Source organism: Pipistrellus hanaki (genome assembly GCF_964339955.1).
Source record: "Pipistrellus hanaki genome assembly, chromosome: 12".
NCBI lineage: Eukaryota > Metazoa > Chordata > Mammalia > Chiroptera > Vespertilionidae > Pipistrellus > Pipistrellus hanaki.
Genome location: NC_140514.1, coordinates 20016251 through 20033054, shown reverse-complemented (window position 1 = coordinate 20033054; position 16804 = coordinate 20016251). Strand labels below are relative to the sequence as shown.

General features: G+C 39.3%; 1 protein-coding gene across 3 annotated transcripts in view; it reads right to left on the bottom strand.

Annotated features, from left to right (window-relative positions):
• Positions 1–230: 230 nt before the first annotated feature.
• PLEKHH2 (pleckstrin homology, MyTH4 and FERM domain containing H2) overlaps positions 231–16804 on the bottom strand; it is a 66762-nt gene continuing 50188 nt past the window's right edge. Inside the window, exons 23-30 of one of the 3 annotated variants that reach the window (XR_014796569.1) lie at positions 16440–16537; positions 11269–11410; positions 8846–8991; positions 7308–7437; positions 6480–6566; positions 5617–5647; positions 3561–3698; positions 231–2951 (exon numbers count right to left, since the gene is read on the bottom strand). Coding sequence is in view for 1 of the 3 variants with exons in the window: in XM_084901471.1 (XP_084757597.1) it covers positions 2766–2951; positions 3561–3698; positions 6480–6566; positions 7308–7437; positions 8846–8991; positions 11269–11410; positions 16440–16537 (927 nt within the window). In the remaining 2 variants the exon portion in view is untranslated. Of the gene's footprint in view, positions 2952–3560; positions 3699–5616; positions 5648–6479; positions 6567–7307; positions 7438–8845; positions 8992–11268; positions 11411–16439; positions 16538–16804 lie in introns of those variants that run through there. The other 2 variants (XM_084901471.1, XR_014796570.1) reach the window with 2 other exon arrangements.

Here is a 16804-nt window from a genome sequence, read left to right as displayed (position 1 = left end):
CTTTTTCTGGAGAAATATGGTTACCCAAGGTGGTTAGTGCTTCAGGATTGTACTTCAGTAAAATTATGGGTTAAATGTCTTGTTCCACTTTTTAAAAAATATATTTTATTGATTTTGTACAGAGAGGAAGGGAGAGAGATACAGAGTTAGGAACATCAATGAGAGTCATTGATCAGCTGCCTCTTGCGCATCCCCTACTGGGGATATGCCCGCAGCCAAGGTACATGCCCTTGACCGGAATCGAACCCGGGTCCCTTCAGTCCCCAAGCCGACGCTCTATCCATTGAGCCAAACCGGTTTCGGCCATTTTTTTCTTTTTCTATTTAAAAAACTCCAACCAACCAACCAACCAACTAATATACACAATTTTAGAACAAAGATTCTGTAAGTTGTGACTAACTTTTCTTGTAAATGGAGAGTTAAACTCATTTCCAACCTCTGGCAGTATTTGACTTTAAGGACACACACACACACACACACACACACAGAACCCTTAAAAATAAATTTTGAGAAAACAGTCCATTCAACTCATCTATATGCAATAAGCTCCCTTAAGGGGTTAATATGAAATCATGGGAGAAGCCCATGATTTATACATATTGTATACGTGTCAATATGCATGCACATGTATTAAAATTATAGCTTCCTTTTATATGGATAAAACAAAGCAACACTGAAGACAAAGCATGAATACAAGAGAAAGAGGTAATAACTACCATTTTCATTATGAGTACACCTCAGTTTTGACAATGAAAACATTAGCTACTTCTTTAAGATTATTCAAAAAATAATGCTCAACATGGGTTTTGTAAGTCCTTTATTATGATTGAAAGGTAAGAAAATGATAGGAGAACACATATTATAATTAAACATGGAGCATTATTCTCTTGTAGCCAATCATAATATCATAGTTTTAATTTTTAAATGTCTATATAAGTAATTTCCCAGAAAATGAAAATTTCACATCATCAGTTACAGAAAATTGACTTCTTTCCATCAAAATATTTTTTTCTCTGCTCTATCAAAAATTAATACTGAGTCCAGGGTACTAAGGTTTACGCTAAGCCTTCACCACTTGTTTAAATGAGAAGATTTAGGGTTGCTTACCAAATGGTGAACTAACTACTGCCTGGGAATAAAGTTCTCACACATATTTAACAGCTCTGCCAAGCCTCTGGCTCACCAAACTAATGATTTTTAAATGGTTTTCTGGGAACTTAAAAACTCTATTGTATCCCAGCCAAAAAGCCTCCTGAGAGTCATCCCAAACTTGTAACCAGCTTATTCTCTAAAAGTAAGTGGTTGTGGCTCAAAAGTGAGGGGGAATAGTAAATGGAAATCTCTTTCTATGGTTTGTTGTTGCTGTTCTTGTTTTGTCATTACCAATAAAGCAACATCTTACTTAAGCAGCACATATCTTGGTTCTGTCCTTTCTTAGGGATGCTAGTATGGGATGGCACATTTGTAAAAGGCTTAGTGTGAGAATAGTGTACTGCCACAGGGAGGCAGCAATGAAGAAATCATGGAGGTTCTGCCAACAAATTAATTCAAGCAGCTAACGTTTTCTTTTATTGGTTAATAAAAATACCATACACAAAGTGATAAATATGTCAAAAAATAAATACAAATATTCTACACATAAATAAAATTAAGTATCCTGATTACCATCGCAACTGAACATCTTATAATTTTCATGTCTTATCACAGTTTCATATTTATCAAGAATACTCATAACTATGTCCTGACACATACTACAATGTACTGACCATTTATGTAACCTAGTAAAAGAATATATTTCTAGGCTCTTTCAAATGAAATTTCACCTCCTTTGACAGAAATATTACTTTCTCTTTTCTTATAAATACATTTTTGGGAACTTATTTGCAAACTACAATGAAAAAGGACCATATGAGGCAAAAATTGAAGAACTGTCTTTGTTTCCAAAAATATTATTATCTAGCAAAGCAAGGTCAAGATGGCCCAGCACCCAATGCAATGGAATGCGGGCAATAGTCCAGTAAACTCAGGCTCTGTTGACAACCAAGGAATGTCAGGAATCGCTGTCTCCTTTTAAATTTTACGCTCTGGTGATCTGAAAAGCTGACGGTGTATACTTCCTAACATCACACAGGAAGTTCTGGCTACCTAACTCCTGTTTTCTCACACAGTGATTCATCGGGCCAGAAGATTTACTGAACTTGCTCTCAAAATTTACACATAAATACCATCCTGCAGCTGTTTCTTACACTGTGCACTCCACTTCTTTCCAAACACATTAATTAAAATACATGCAATTACATGTACTTAGTTTTTTTTTTGGCATTATTTCCAAATATTCAACTGGTTTGCCAAATGAGAGTTTGGAATCTCCCTTTCTAAAGATTGCCAGAATATTTTTTAAAAGAAGAAGAAGAAGAAGAAGAAGAAGAAGAAGAAGACGACGACGACCCCCCACCATATTGCATGATGTGTCTGATAGCAAGGGAGAAGGGAGATAGAAAAAAATTACAAATTCTAATCCATTTAAAATACATGTACAAATTTCCAGGAGAAATTTGTGTGCAAATTTTGTGTTTTATGTGTTATTAGTATTCATTTGACTATTTATGAATAAAACAAATAATCCCCATTATTTTTAAAATCTGGAATACAAATATGTGGGTGCCATGATGCCAGGATGTAAATAAACTTATTTGGAGCGGATACAGCCACTGCTTAGAGGGCAGAGAGTGAATGTTCAGGCGCATCCCCCCAGCCCCCCACTTTCAGAGTAAGGTGGGGCCTATGGTTGGTCTGCTGCTTGAGAGAAGGGGCTGGCTTCCCATTGTCCTGGCTTGGGGGCCCTGGTTCCGGGCTGAGAGCAGCGCTGGAGCAGAGAGGTGGTGAAATGCAGCCTTTTGCTGATGGAAGTTGTTTATGTAACTGGCGATCAAAAGAGTGATTTCAAGAATCTAAAACAAAAAAATCAGAATTGTTATGCCCCTGAGAAGTTCTCATCACTTCTAAAAGAAAATGTTAGCCATGGGTGGTCTCTATTTGCAAGTGCCCAAGCTACCAGCATTCCTGTCTATGCAGATCAACCAATGAGGTATTTACATGTTAGCATGTAAGTTTACTTAGATGCATTTAGTTGGAGACATTAGTTTGCTAAAACCAGTAAAGAAACAAGTGTGTTTTAATTATAAAATCTTAATTTTCCCACTAATGGGTCGGTAAAGTGAATTCCTCCAAGTAAATATGATAGTAATACATATAAAGTTCCTCACAACAACTTACACCAAGGCCACTTATTTTGAAACTTCTGGATAGCAAGCATTGGGCTAAATACAATTCCTTCATTTAATTCTTAAACAAACAAACAAACAAACAAAAGGTAGCAACCTATCATTTAACTTTTAGATGAAGAAATCAAGGCTTTAAAAAGACGAGGTAAGCCCGAACTTGGAACTAGGGTATCTGACTATAAGTGTTTTCTCATCTGGATCTTAGTCTTTGCACAGCAAATGTTTTAGGATGAAAGAACACTAGCATAAAGAGTTGGTTCAAAGAATTCTACTCACCTTGGGTTTTGCCATGGCAAAAAGTAATTTCTCTGTTGGTTTGTCCTTGGAATGTGTATTGTTAATGACTATCATAAAGTCATCTTGATATCCTCCAAATGTCATTAGACTCTTGTACACATAGCTGACTATTAACCTCTTCAAAGAGAAGTAAATATGTTATACACTCGTTATTTTCAAAGACAAGAAGTGACTAATAACATATCTCCATTAAATTCTGATATTAACTAATTGTGATATAATACATTTTTCCTAAAGTAAAATTTACTGTGATCCAAAATAGATAGTAGTATACTAATTTTATTTAGGCATCACTTATCTTTATAATTAAAATACATTTTGATTTTGAAACAAATAACTCACTAGGAAATGAGAAAATACAAGAAGAAAATAAAGCTTCTATATTCCAGCATCCAAAGGAAATAATTTTGTATATGTACTTTAATATTTTTTTATATGTCTCTCTATCTATACGTATTAAGTTTAACCATATGAAACTGATACTTTTTAAGGTAAAACATGTCAAATATTGGCAAGCTCATATGGTTTAAGCTGATTTGCATACTTTGATTTACACAAACAGAAATAGGATCATGCACACTGCTTCTTTTTTAATTTAACTAGTACATATTATGAAAATCTTTCCATGACAATAAATGTACTTGTGTAACAACTTTAAAATTATTTTATAGACCATTTTTATTTAAACTACTCCTATTACAGAACATTTAAATCATTTTTATTTGTCACTAACTTAAGCAACCCTCCAATGCATATTTTTCAACATATTTTGTAATACATATATGTAATTATTCCTTTGGTTACAAACCTCAACAGCTGGAATTGCATCTCAAGAAAATAAGGACAATATTTAAAATATTCCCAGACTCCTCCAGAAGGGTTATAACCATTTATGTACCCAGCACCACAGTCCTGCTAACACTAAACATCACTTTTTGAATCTCTGTCAACCAGACTGGTGAGAAATAGAATCTTACTGTTTTAAATTGAATTTATTTGATTACTAGTGAAATTAACATTTTAAAATACATGTACTGAACATTTGTATTTCTCTCTGTGAATTGCCTTGGACCATTTGTCTATTGATGTGTTGATCATTTTCTCACTGTTTTTTAAAATGTGTTCTTATTGACTTCAGAGAGAGTAAGGGAGAGATAGAAACATCAATGATGAGGTAAGAATCATTGATCACCTGCCTCCTGTACATCCCCTACTGGGATGTACCCCGACCAGGAATTGAACCAGTGATCTCCTGGTTCATGGGTCGACACTCAAGCACTGAGCTACACTGGCCAGGGCATTTCCTTATTGTTTTATTAAGACACCCATGTTTATAAAGGATAGCAACACTTTATCATATATGCAGCACATATTTTTCCTAATGTGTTGCTTAAAAAATTTAAAAAATATTATTCAAGCCGAAAACGGTTTGGCTCAGTGGATAGAGCATCAGCCTGAAGACTGAAGGGTCCCATGTTCGTTTCCAGCCAAGGGGATGTACCTTGATTGTGGGCACATCCCCAGTAGGGGGTGTGCAAGAGGCAGCTGATCGATGTTTCTCTCTCAGCGATGTTTCTAACTCTCTACCCCTCTCTCTTCCTCTCTGTAAAAAATCAATAAATATATTTTAAAAGTATTATTCAAAGATGTACAGCCTAAAAGGAAAGGAATCTGCACATCTAATAATTAGTTTGCAAGAAAAAGCAGACCATTCCAGCACTAACTGGCTCAGCCCACCATGTCTACTTCCTGGCCTCTTTACCCGTCTCCCAGGATCTAGAGAACTGGTATTCTTAGCTAAGATAACGCAATAATGGTGTACAATTTTTTGGTGACTTTAAATCCCACTTTAGAATCTATCTTCAAGTTATCCATTCAAGAACTAAAAGGCATTCAAAAGCATAAACTCTTTCCAAAATATTTTTTAAAGCGACTATAAGGAGAAACAGTTACTATAACACTTAAAAATAGTTTGGTTTCCAGTAAATTCTCAGTGATGCTGACTATCCACAGTTGGAGAGCCCAGGATACCTACCAGGTAAAATGTAGAAATTCCTGCCTGCCAGCTTAAAAAAAAAAATCACAACATTTTTACTATGTAATATGATACATGTGGAGTAAATAAATGACACATAGAAACCCTATTTGACTTTATAATCACAGAAAAAGGTCTAAGATACTGTTTAGGTACAAGTAAACTGATAAGTGATATGACAGGAAATTACAGAAATCCTTCCAGAAGCCTTAGGAAAACTGAACTTAAGTTTCTATTTGAATGTCATCTTTTTCATTTTACACAGGAAGCCATCTTCCTAACATGATAAATGGTCATTTTACAAATACAACCATGATTACCATTCAGCCATGGTATCCTGATATTTTTCTCATACACAGTATAGGCATACCTTTGGTTTATTGCGCTTCACAGATTTTTATTCAAATTGAAGGTAAGACCCTCCACCAGCAAAAGATTATATTATTCACTAAAGGCTTTCGTGATGGTTAGCATTTTTTAGCCATAAAGTATTTTTTAATTAAGGTATGTACACAGTTTTTTTTTTCAGACATATGCTATGGCACATTTAGTGGACTACAGTATAGTGCAAACGTAAATTTTACACATACTAGGAAACCAAGACGTTTGTGTGACTTGCTTTATTGTGATATTTGCTGCATTGTTGTGTTCTGGAACCAAACCGCAATATCTCTGAGCTATGCCCGTATGTAACCTGTCGAATTTTGTTTTTAAAAGATTAAGCTGTAATCATAGTTGTATGTTTATAAAAGGACTATTCATTATATAGTATTCGGAAGAAAATCAGACTAAGATATCATTGCCTTCCGTTTACAGCACACTGAGCAATAGGCTCAATGCAAAACCTCAGGCTTTAATCTTACCATGGAGTTGTATTCTAAGATGCTTAACCCATCCTCATGGACAGCCAGCCACAGCACAGTGCTTCCACGTGATGATGGCGCTATGGGCTATGAAGAAGTGAAAACACACTTTGTCATAAATGCTAAGCAAATTCACAGAAATGTTTTTTCCCCCGCTAAAGGTAATGCAACATTTCAAACAACAACTATTAAAAAAAAAATCTCTCCGGGGGAGGAGGAGGCAGTGTGGCATAATGGAAAGAGCAGTGAATCCGATCTTAGGAAGCCTGGATTTGGGATCCAAAACCTCCGTCTATTAATGTGTGCATTGGGACGAGCTCCGTGATCTACCCCCTGGCAGGGTCAGCCTCTCCCTCCTGGGTTCCGGCCCCGCTCGGCTCACGTCACTCTTGGCCAGTGGTTGTTCCAGGCCCATTGCAACACGGACTGAGAGTTCCTGGAAGTGTGAGTGCAACCCATCTGAGACCGTGAGCTTATGTATCCCCTAGAGCTTCGCTCAGTGTTTGGCAAACAGAATTCATAAAATACGCAATAAATGAGTGAGAGAGTCGCTGAGGGAATGGCTGCATGAATGAAGAGAAGGAAGCGAAGTTCAGCTGTCGTCTTCAGTCTAATGCTGAGCCCAGTGAGGGTAAGAAATGACTTAAGGGAGGGCCAAGGGGAGCAGAGGGGAACAGATAGAGGAGCTGATGGCCTCCCTGTCTTTTACATATTGTTTAAACGGTTGGAAATGTCTTTATGTTCCTTTTAAACACCGAGCCTATAAACATGGGGTTACGGTTACCACTGTTTTATTTGCTGAACTGAATGATCCCCCATCTTTCTTACTTTTGCAAGAAACAACTTGGCACCGAAGAATGGCCACTTCCTGGCGACTGTCAAGTAAATTCGCACGCAATCAGCAGCACTGTGTCCCCGGAGGGCCATCCATCTGGTTGATAGTCGCTGGCAAAGCTGCCTAAAAAGGAAAGAGAAAAGGACCCAAAAAAACAAAACAAAACAAAAAAACACACCAAAATATGAGCAGTGGATCGTCCTCCTAAGAGAAGGCTCTTCTTAAACCGGTTCTAGGCAGAATTGGGACACCTAGACCCAACCTAAGCGAAATATGTTATTTTGTGACTCCCATGTAACCACAGCCCACCCCTTGTCCTTTTCATAGTATTCCTTTCACCAAATCCTCAGTATTAGTGGTCTCAGCATAACCTGGGTTTCCTGTTTCCCACCCACTGCAGGCACACTTAAAAAATCTGATTAATGCCAGCCAGCATGGTTGAGTGCTGACCTAGGAACCAGGAGATAGTGGTTCGATTCCCAGTCAGGGCACATGCCCGAGTTGTGGGCTCCATCTTAGGTGTGGGGCTTGCAGAGGGCAGCCAATCAATGATTTTCTCTCACCATTGATGTTTCTATCTCTCTCTCCCTCTCCTTTTCTCTCTGAAATTAATATATATATATATATATATATATATATATATATATATATATATTAAATCTTGATTAGTTAATATAAAATCTCAGTGTAAATTCTTTTAACAGGTAATTTCTCATGGGAATAACTTCCATTTTTAAAGAAAAGTACAAGAAGTTGAGACCAAACAATAAATTCCTAACGGGAATTTTAGGTGCTACCATCCCTGGCTTGTCAAAATGCTGGATGCAGGGAAAACCTCTTTCAAACCACTTCTACATAGAGAAAAGACTCACCTCAACTGTCCCTGTTTTGGAAAAATTCATTGTGAACTAGATTTCCTCTATTTTTAAATCTATAGCTCTTCTTTACATGCTCTCAAAAATCAAAACTCCAAGTTATCTGAGTTTAATTTAAAGGTTTATATTAAACAATCTTGTGTAAGATGATAGCTCATTTTTATTCCAATTTGTTCATAATAAAATACCCTAAGAGATGAAAAAAAATGGTAATCACTTCATCAAATTAAACTTATTATTGACCAATTTTTTTCTTTTATTTCTTTAAAAAAATACATTTTGTTGATTTTTTTTTTTTTAATAAAGATGAAGGGAGAGGGATAGAGAGTTAGAAACATCGATCAGCTGCCTCCTGCACACCTCCTACTGGGTATGTGCCTGCAACCAAGGTACATCCCCTTGACTGGAATCAAACCTGGGACCTTTCAGTCAACGCTCTATCCACTGAGCTAAAGCAGTTAGGGCTCTTTTATTTCTTAAATCTAGATTCTAAAGTTTTTAAGCATATAAATAAAAAGATCTATAATCTCTTGGGATTCACCACTGTTAAACAGCCTTGGGGGAAAAAATGGTCATGTTCAACTTTTTTTATCTTTAAAATAATCACCAAAGAACAAGTGTGACTCTGCCTTTAAGAGTTACAAGCGGTTCCTTACCTTACCTGCTCCTCAGAGGAGTCATCTCTATACCTTTTAGGGTAAAATTTCTCTATGACTTGTTTCAGGGTTTGGTTTGCTTTGCACTGATTAGTTACATGGCCTGCTGGGGTTGAAAAAGGTCTTTCAAAATCTCCAATCTCCACCTAATTGGAAATACAAAAGAAGAGAAAACAAAGGATAAGAGTTAAAAAAAAAAAAAATGAAATCAGTTTTATTCTTTCTAAGCATTCTTTACAATATATAATTACACATAATATATATAAATCTATTTGTCACGATTGTGTGATTATGGGATTTATAATCATATGTATGTATGCATTATTAAAATCTAAGTCCCATCTGAATGCTGATTTTGAAAAAAAAATCTCTAACTTAAACATTTCAGTTCTCTATCTACATTAACCACACTAGGTTAATATCATCCTCAAATAGTATTTGCTCAAGGCCACATCACTCCACTGTTGCCTGTTATAACACAGGAAAAATTTTATTTTTTAGGTACCATTTTAATTGATAATAACAGAAGTTAAAAATGAAAGACCAAAAAAGTTATAAAGCTAAAGGAAATCTCAAAAAAGTATTATGAACTTTTTAAGGGGCTTTACTGAATATAATGGGAGCAAGAACTATATTCTCATTCATTTCTTCCTAGATTTCCACCATAAATGTTACTGTATTCATCCCCTCGTTTTATCATTCCAGGATTCCTGGGATTAGAGCCCCTTTCTGCCCGAACGAAAGACTATTTAATCTTTATCTACACAGACACCATCCCTTGCCCACCCATCCAACTACCAACTATCTCTCCAGCCACTCACCTACCCATTCCTTCACCCAAACCTACACCATGTCCCCTTTACATGTCAGGTGCTGTGCTAAGTGACGTGAGAGAGAAAAAGTTTGAGCCTAGGTTTTATCCTCAGGGAGTTAACTGTTTAGTAGGGAGACTGAAGTATTAACAAATGTTTGTGATAAACTGAGTCAAATGCCTAGTACATGGTACCAAAGGAGGGTTCAAGGAGCGAATTGGTGGGGCTATTCAGGTGAATGTCCTATAGAAGAACATCCACATCAAACCCCCAACAAGCAGATGGAGGGCTCCAACGAGACTGGGACAGGCTTATGGAGAGTCTCAAGTCTCCATTTCATCAAGGCCCTTGGCCTCCAGGTAAACTGTTAGTACAGCCAGCCTCTGAGATAGTGAACCGTTCAGCTTCCCTTACTGAGCTTTTTAAAAATATATATATATATATTATTGATTTTTTTACAGAGAGGAAGAGAAAGGGATAGAGAATTAGAAACATCGATGAAAGAGAATCATCGATCAGCTGCCTCTTCCTCTTGCACACCCCCCTCTTGCACACCCCCCTACCTGCAAGCCAAGGTACATGCCCTTGACTGGAATTGAACCCGGGACCTTTCAGTCCGCAGGCTGACGCTCTATCCACTGAGCCAAACCGGTTTCGACAGAATAACAAAGGCGTCTCTGGGTGGGCACGAACCACCTGATTGAGCTCTTAATCTGATCCGTTACTGCCTAAATCCCTTAGCTGAGCTTCACCCTTACAGTCTATTCTTATAACTGTCCAGGTTCTCAGACCCAGTCTCTTATTTGTTGGTTTCTTAGTTTGACTCTGCTGTCTAGCTGCCATCCCCCTCTCCTCTCTGGTCAGGTGTCCTTCCTACTCTCCTCACCAGTACACGGTTTCCTCAGAGCAATTAGTTGTCCCCACCTGTCCCCAGGTACTACTCAGTTCAGCTACCTGTGCAACCCCAGACCAGGATTTAACCCCCAAAGACGCGGCAGCTGTGCAAACAGGAGTTATAAAAATGGTAGGCTGTTCTAGGAAACGGTGCCTTTTAGGGAACCCTGCAGCAGTATCTCCGAGCTCAGTGTCTCCCCACTCGGAGGCTGGTGCACTGTGTGGCACAGAATGAGCACAATTATGTTTAGAGAATAACTGAAAAATTAACTCATACTCAGTATGCCCCACATCAACACCAGGCCTCACCAGATTCTCCACACAATTAACACTCAGCCCCAGGGTTTCTAATTAAGACAGAGAAGATCAGCAAGTCTGATTCTTATTAGATGAGAGGGTGATGTCAGCATGGCGTCCTTAGCCCCACGGCTCTACGCTCATCAAACTCCTGCATTAACTGCAAAGCCTCATGGTTCACGTGAAGATAATGAAGCAACGAGGTTCCTTTTATGGAATTCTGTCTCCTTCCACCTCCCTGCAATCGCCAGCAATTTGGAGCCAGACTGTCATTCAACTGCCTGCAATGTTGAAGGTGTTCATCACAGCAAAACAAACTTCAAGAATTCCTAAAGGTACGCTGTTTTACTATACTTAAGTCAGTACGGAAATTAGTGTCTTATCTTTACGAAATGTTACTCTATGTACCCCGGCTGATACCTGAGCTAAAAGAGCCGCCATTTCCAACGCCAGGTCCTTGTTCAGAGGGAAAAGCCCGTTGATGATTTGGTCATTTGTCTGATACATTAACAGCAACTTCTCTCGATCCGTCTCCCCACGGGCTTGCATGGAGAAATACAGTCTGTAAAAAAAAAAAAGAAGAAAAAGAAAAAGAAAAGGAAATTTTTCACTAAGGAGGTTGTTCTAACAGTTGTCTGCGTGATGTAAGCTTAGAGCAGTGGTCAGCAAACTCATGAGTCCACAGAGCCAAATATCAACAGTACAACGATGAAAATTTCTTTGGAGAGCCACATTTTTTAAACTTAAACTTCTTCTAATGCCACTTCTTCTGAGGGGGGAACTGAGGCCCTGAGGGAAATGAAATATGCCCTTTCTTTCGGGGAATGAAAGGAACCCTTCGGTTCATGAAATGAACTATAGAAACCCAATTTTCAAAACACTCGTGCTATTTCCTAAGTACCTTGGACACGCCAGGGAATAGAAAATGCAGGCTTCCAACATCAAATTGGAGGGGGGGGGGCAAATTTCTGGGGAATCAAAAAGATAATATTTGTTCATTTAAATGTTTTGACTTTTTTGTTTTGTTTTCGGCCACATTCTCATGAGCAGTGTTAGGAGCTCGACGATAAGTTACATGTTATGACCAGCTGCTGAGATCTAAGATGGCTTTTGTCTGCCTGGCTCTTCACCAGTTCAGGGAGCCTCTTTCTCTATCACCATGGTGGGGCCTTATATGTGAGATTTCTGGGGCTCCGGCTTCAGGCTGCAGGTCAGGCATGGTGTGCAGTGAACGTGGCAGGGGAGTGGGTAAGCAGCACCTTGGCAAGCGTTAAGACTGTCATGACAACACAGTGAAGCAGAATACTGTGGGATGGAGATCGCATCACTGCGTGGACCAGGACCATTATCCCCGGGCACACAGCTCCAAGTTCCGCAGAGCTCTGAGCCCAGCCGGCTCCCTATTCCATTCCAGAGCATTTATGTCCTACTGCCTTTTTACTGTCATCCTGTAAACTCACTGAGGGCCTGTCTTCACTCTCCGCCTCCCTGCCCTCCTCCATCCACCGCAGTCTGCTGATCACACTCTCCTAAAACTGCAGCTGTGACCCCTTCCCTGTCCCCGTCCCCTTCCTGCCTGATGGCCACCACTCAGATCCCTGCTCGGAATTCATCACCCTGAAGCCTTCCTCTAGTTGCCACCACAGCTTTTACATGTATGGGTTATACTCAAGGTAAGAGCAGATCTGGATGGGGCATTAACTGTGTGGCCGCCCTGACCTAAGAGTTTTGACCTTCGAGACAACCTTAGAGTAGGTACTGTTTTCATCTCCATTTCACAGAGAGGGCATCTGAGGCACAGAGATGGTAAGTGACTTTCCCAAAGCCACACACTGAGCAGGGGAACCGGGATTCTAACCCAGTGTCTCTCCAGAGACCATGTTCACGACTCTGCCACACCGTTCCCGTTACAGCAAGAATCACGTGGCTAAGCTTTTGTGTCTGTCTCTCCCAACAAACTGCAGAGGAAGGACATTCTATGCACCAGACACTGAACAGATGTTTACTGTGGGAATGGGTATATGAACGGCAGTGGGAGTCACTAAATATGGGAATCATTTGTGGAAAAAGCCGGAAAGAATCCCGTTTTTTTTTGTAAGCCTTGGGCAAATGACTTCCCTCTCTGGAGCTTCAGTTTCCTGACCTGTAAGATGGAGATGATAATAAAACCTACTTCGTAGGGGTGCTGTTAGGATTGTACGAGATGACACATGAAAAGAGCTCAGCACAGGGCCTAGAGTGTGGTAAATGCTCAATAAAGTTTGGTTATTATTCCTAGAGGCCCAGTGTATGAAATTCATGCACTGGGGGAGGAGGATGTCCCTCAGCCCAGCCTGTACCTTTTCCAGTCTGGGACCCCTGCCTGCCTGATCGCCCCTAACCGCCTCTGCCTCAGCCCCTGCCACCATAGCTTTGTCCAGAAGGATATTCGGAAGGATATCTGGTCTAATTAGCATATCACCCTTTTATTATAGATTAGCATTCTTCTCTAGCGGGATTTAGTCTCTTCATGCTGGAATTGTTGTAATGTTATCAAAGCTAGAAAAAATGGGCTAAATTAGATAACTTGTCAAGATGCTTCTTGGCTTAAGCAGGCTCTCTGACAATCAGCTAAAGGTGGCAGGGATGGGAATGTCGGGCTGTGCTTGGGAAAATACTAACGACAAAGGACTAGAAAAATGATCTTTGATTTCAACTAGGGGATAAGGAGGAGCTGTCCTCCTTAGGGAGGGCCCTTGCCAGTTTCTTTTGCTTAAAAGCATGCCTTGACCTTACAATGTCAAGTACACAGCGAGGAGCCAATTAAATAAGCAGCCTAACTATGAATAGAATTTAAACATTCGTTTACAAATGGTCATCTCTGAGAACAAGCTTGCAGCCTATTAATGAGATCTTTAACATTGAAGAAATGAAACAATTAGAAGTCCGTAACTCACATTCCTAAGTATAAAGGAAAACTCCACAGATGAGGAGCTGGTCTTTTAGTTTTTATTGCAGGGCTCCTGTCCGTGGCTGCAGGATAGGCCTCAGCAGTTCCCTTCCTGACTGTGCCACTGGAATCAGGGCTCATTGTCTAAGCTGCTTCTACATGCATGCAGAGCAAGCTCATATTTAGAAACATAGTACTGTCTCAGAGCTGTGGCTACCCAGCCATTTCAGACTGCTGTTAAAAATTAAACCTTTTGGGTGAGTTGCTTTTATTCTGATGTCAAAGCTACTAGTCATGAGGTTTCCTTTCTTTTTTTAAGGCAATCTTTGTTATGTGTTACTCATGACTCTGTCCTTTTGAGTGGTATTTACTACACTTGGGGCATTATTCTTATCTGTGTCTTCCAGAACATCTTTCTCCATTTCAACCAAATTTAATTTTGACCCCCACTGTGGCCATCATAGGCAGAATTAGCATGTATTTAATAAACAATCATAAAGTATGCATTATCAGAAATAGTCTTAGGCATGAAAGTAATGCCATTTATTTATTTTTTTAAATATATTTTTGATTTTTTTTTTTTTTTTTTTTTTACAGAGAGGAATGGAGAGGGAAAGGAATAGAGAGTTAGAAACATCAATAAGAGAGAAACATCGATTCAGCTGCCTCCTCTACACTCCCTACTGGGGATGTGCCCACAACCAAGGTACATGCCCTTGACTGGAATTGAACCTGGGACCTTTCAGTCTGCAAGCCGACGCTCTATCCACTGAGCCAAACCGGTTAAGTCCTGTGTATCAGTGCTCCTCAAAATCCAGCCTGCATCAGGATCACCTGCAGAACTGTAGAGACAGGGTCTCACTCCAGAGACTCTGACTCCTTAAGGCTGAGGTGCGGCTTAATCGTTTGTTTCTAATGTGCTCCCAGGATGCTGGAGCTGCAGGTCCCGGGCCCACCCGATGGGAATCTCTGCTCCAGCCATCACAGAACTAGAAGAGCCACCTGGGAGTGCCAGGTCCTCCAGCCTGCTGCTCTCCAGTCACCCAAGGCCACACAGAAAGGCTGTCATCAGTGGGAATAGGCGCCTCCAGGAGGCGAGCCCATTACTTTCCATTATCTAAGTAACCTTGTTTGTCTCCAGAAAAGCACGAGTTTGAAACCTTAGATACCAAAGCTTAACAGTCAGACCTCCTGCTCGTGAACCCGTGAATAAAGAAGCTCCAGTGGCTCACAGCCACCCTTATCCAGGTCAAAGGAACCGGTTCACACAGTGTGTGGCCTTCAGTGCTGACTGTATAAGCGGAGTCCAAAATATGAAGGCACCACATTTATTTAACTTTCCTTTCACTGCCCCCCTACCCCCACCTTCGCCTGCCACACACACTAATTTTTCTCTATTCTAAAAAGTATGGCAAAGAAGCTACTTGGGAACACTGGAATACTTGTGCCCACTTATGTGGGTATTTCTGTGGGAGGGTTATTAAAGAAATCCTGACTGGATCAAAGGCTAGTACATTATTTATATTATATGAGTGCCTTCACTTCTTACATTCCAAAGGTAGGCCTCTGAAAGAAGTGAATCCTACATCAATAATTCCACCAGGTTCCTGATCTGATATTTCAGATTCTTTTTTTTTTTTTTTTTGGTATAGTTAATGTGATCTGATTACATTAACTTACACTGCTTAATAAGTACCACTTCCTGCTGATATATAGACGAAAAAAAGAAGTTAAAAATAGAGAGAGAAAACCTGGTTTCTGACTATGTGCCACAGTATATTAAAATTATATCTGTTGAGAAGGTATATGCTCTAACCTCACTGGCTTTTTAACAATTTCTGAAACCCTGAGATACCTCCGTCTCTTGAGGCTTTTGAACATTCTCTACCCGTTTTAACACTCACAGCCTCTTCTGACTTTGACATAAGCATCGTTTCCTCAAAGCCTCCCGATGTCTCCACTGTATGTCAGACTTCTAGTTACGCTCTCTCACAGAACCACACTCTTCTCTTTCAAGGAACTTAATGTGTAATTTTATGTTCATTAGAGTTATTGTATGATTAACTCCTGTCTTCCTCACTAGCCTGTGAATTCCAAAAGTTCAGGTATTGTTTGTGTCTGGTTTCATTATTATTTTATCTGGAGCATCTAGCTAAGTGCCTGGCTTGTAGCTGAAACTCAATACAGAGAGAGGCGGGGGGCGGGGGGGGGGGAGAGAAAGAGAGATAAAGAGAATATGAAAGCATTAGAATGAATGAATATGAATATATCACTTTTAAAGGCTTGGGTAACTTAAATATTTCTTCTTACTATAAATCTGTAGTATTTAGTCTTTATGGAAAATATAATAAGTGTCAAAGAAAAATTTGAAAGTGAATAATTCACCCTATGCTAAGGCAGCAGCTATTTTTTTCCTGTAGTTTTCTTCTAATCTTTGTCCAAGTGCATATTTTTATAAAATATAATTATTCGTGACATTAAAGGACAAAAATTAGAAATAAAATTTTATGCGACAGTTTCTTCCTGTGATAGTTATCATTTATAGAAAAAATATACAGATAATTATAACTTTTAAGGCTCTTCAGTAGGAAGTTAACTTATAGGTGCATGATTTGGAGATGTGTATACTCCTACATGGGCGTTTGGTGATGGTATTACACACCTGTTTTTATAAGTTAGACGAACAGTTCTCGTACCTTCCCATTTCCCAGGCTGCTGTTCTTTGGAAGCCTGTTCCCACTTGGAAATAATGTCACAAATCTAGAAGAAAAGTGAAAAATGGAGATTTACCCTACTTTTCAAACTGGCATATTTTGAAGCCAAGCATGTCTGTACACCGAAAAAACAAACAAACAAAAAAAACCCTCCAAGGAATGTGATAAAACCAAAGCTTTTTGTTTCAAGCTTATGCAAAGCTCTGGAGTTTAGGATTTAATTATAAATTGCTCTTTGGTCCGCATCCGTTTGGACACACATTAACTTTGGACCGTGGCAATGCATTTTTTACTCACAAAAGAATCTTAATGA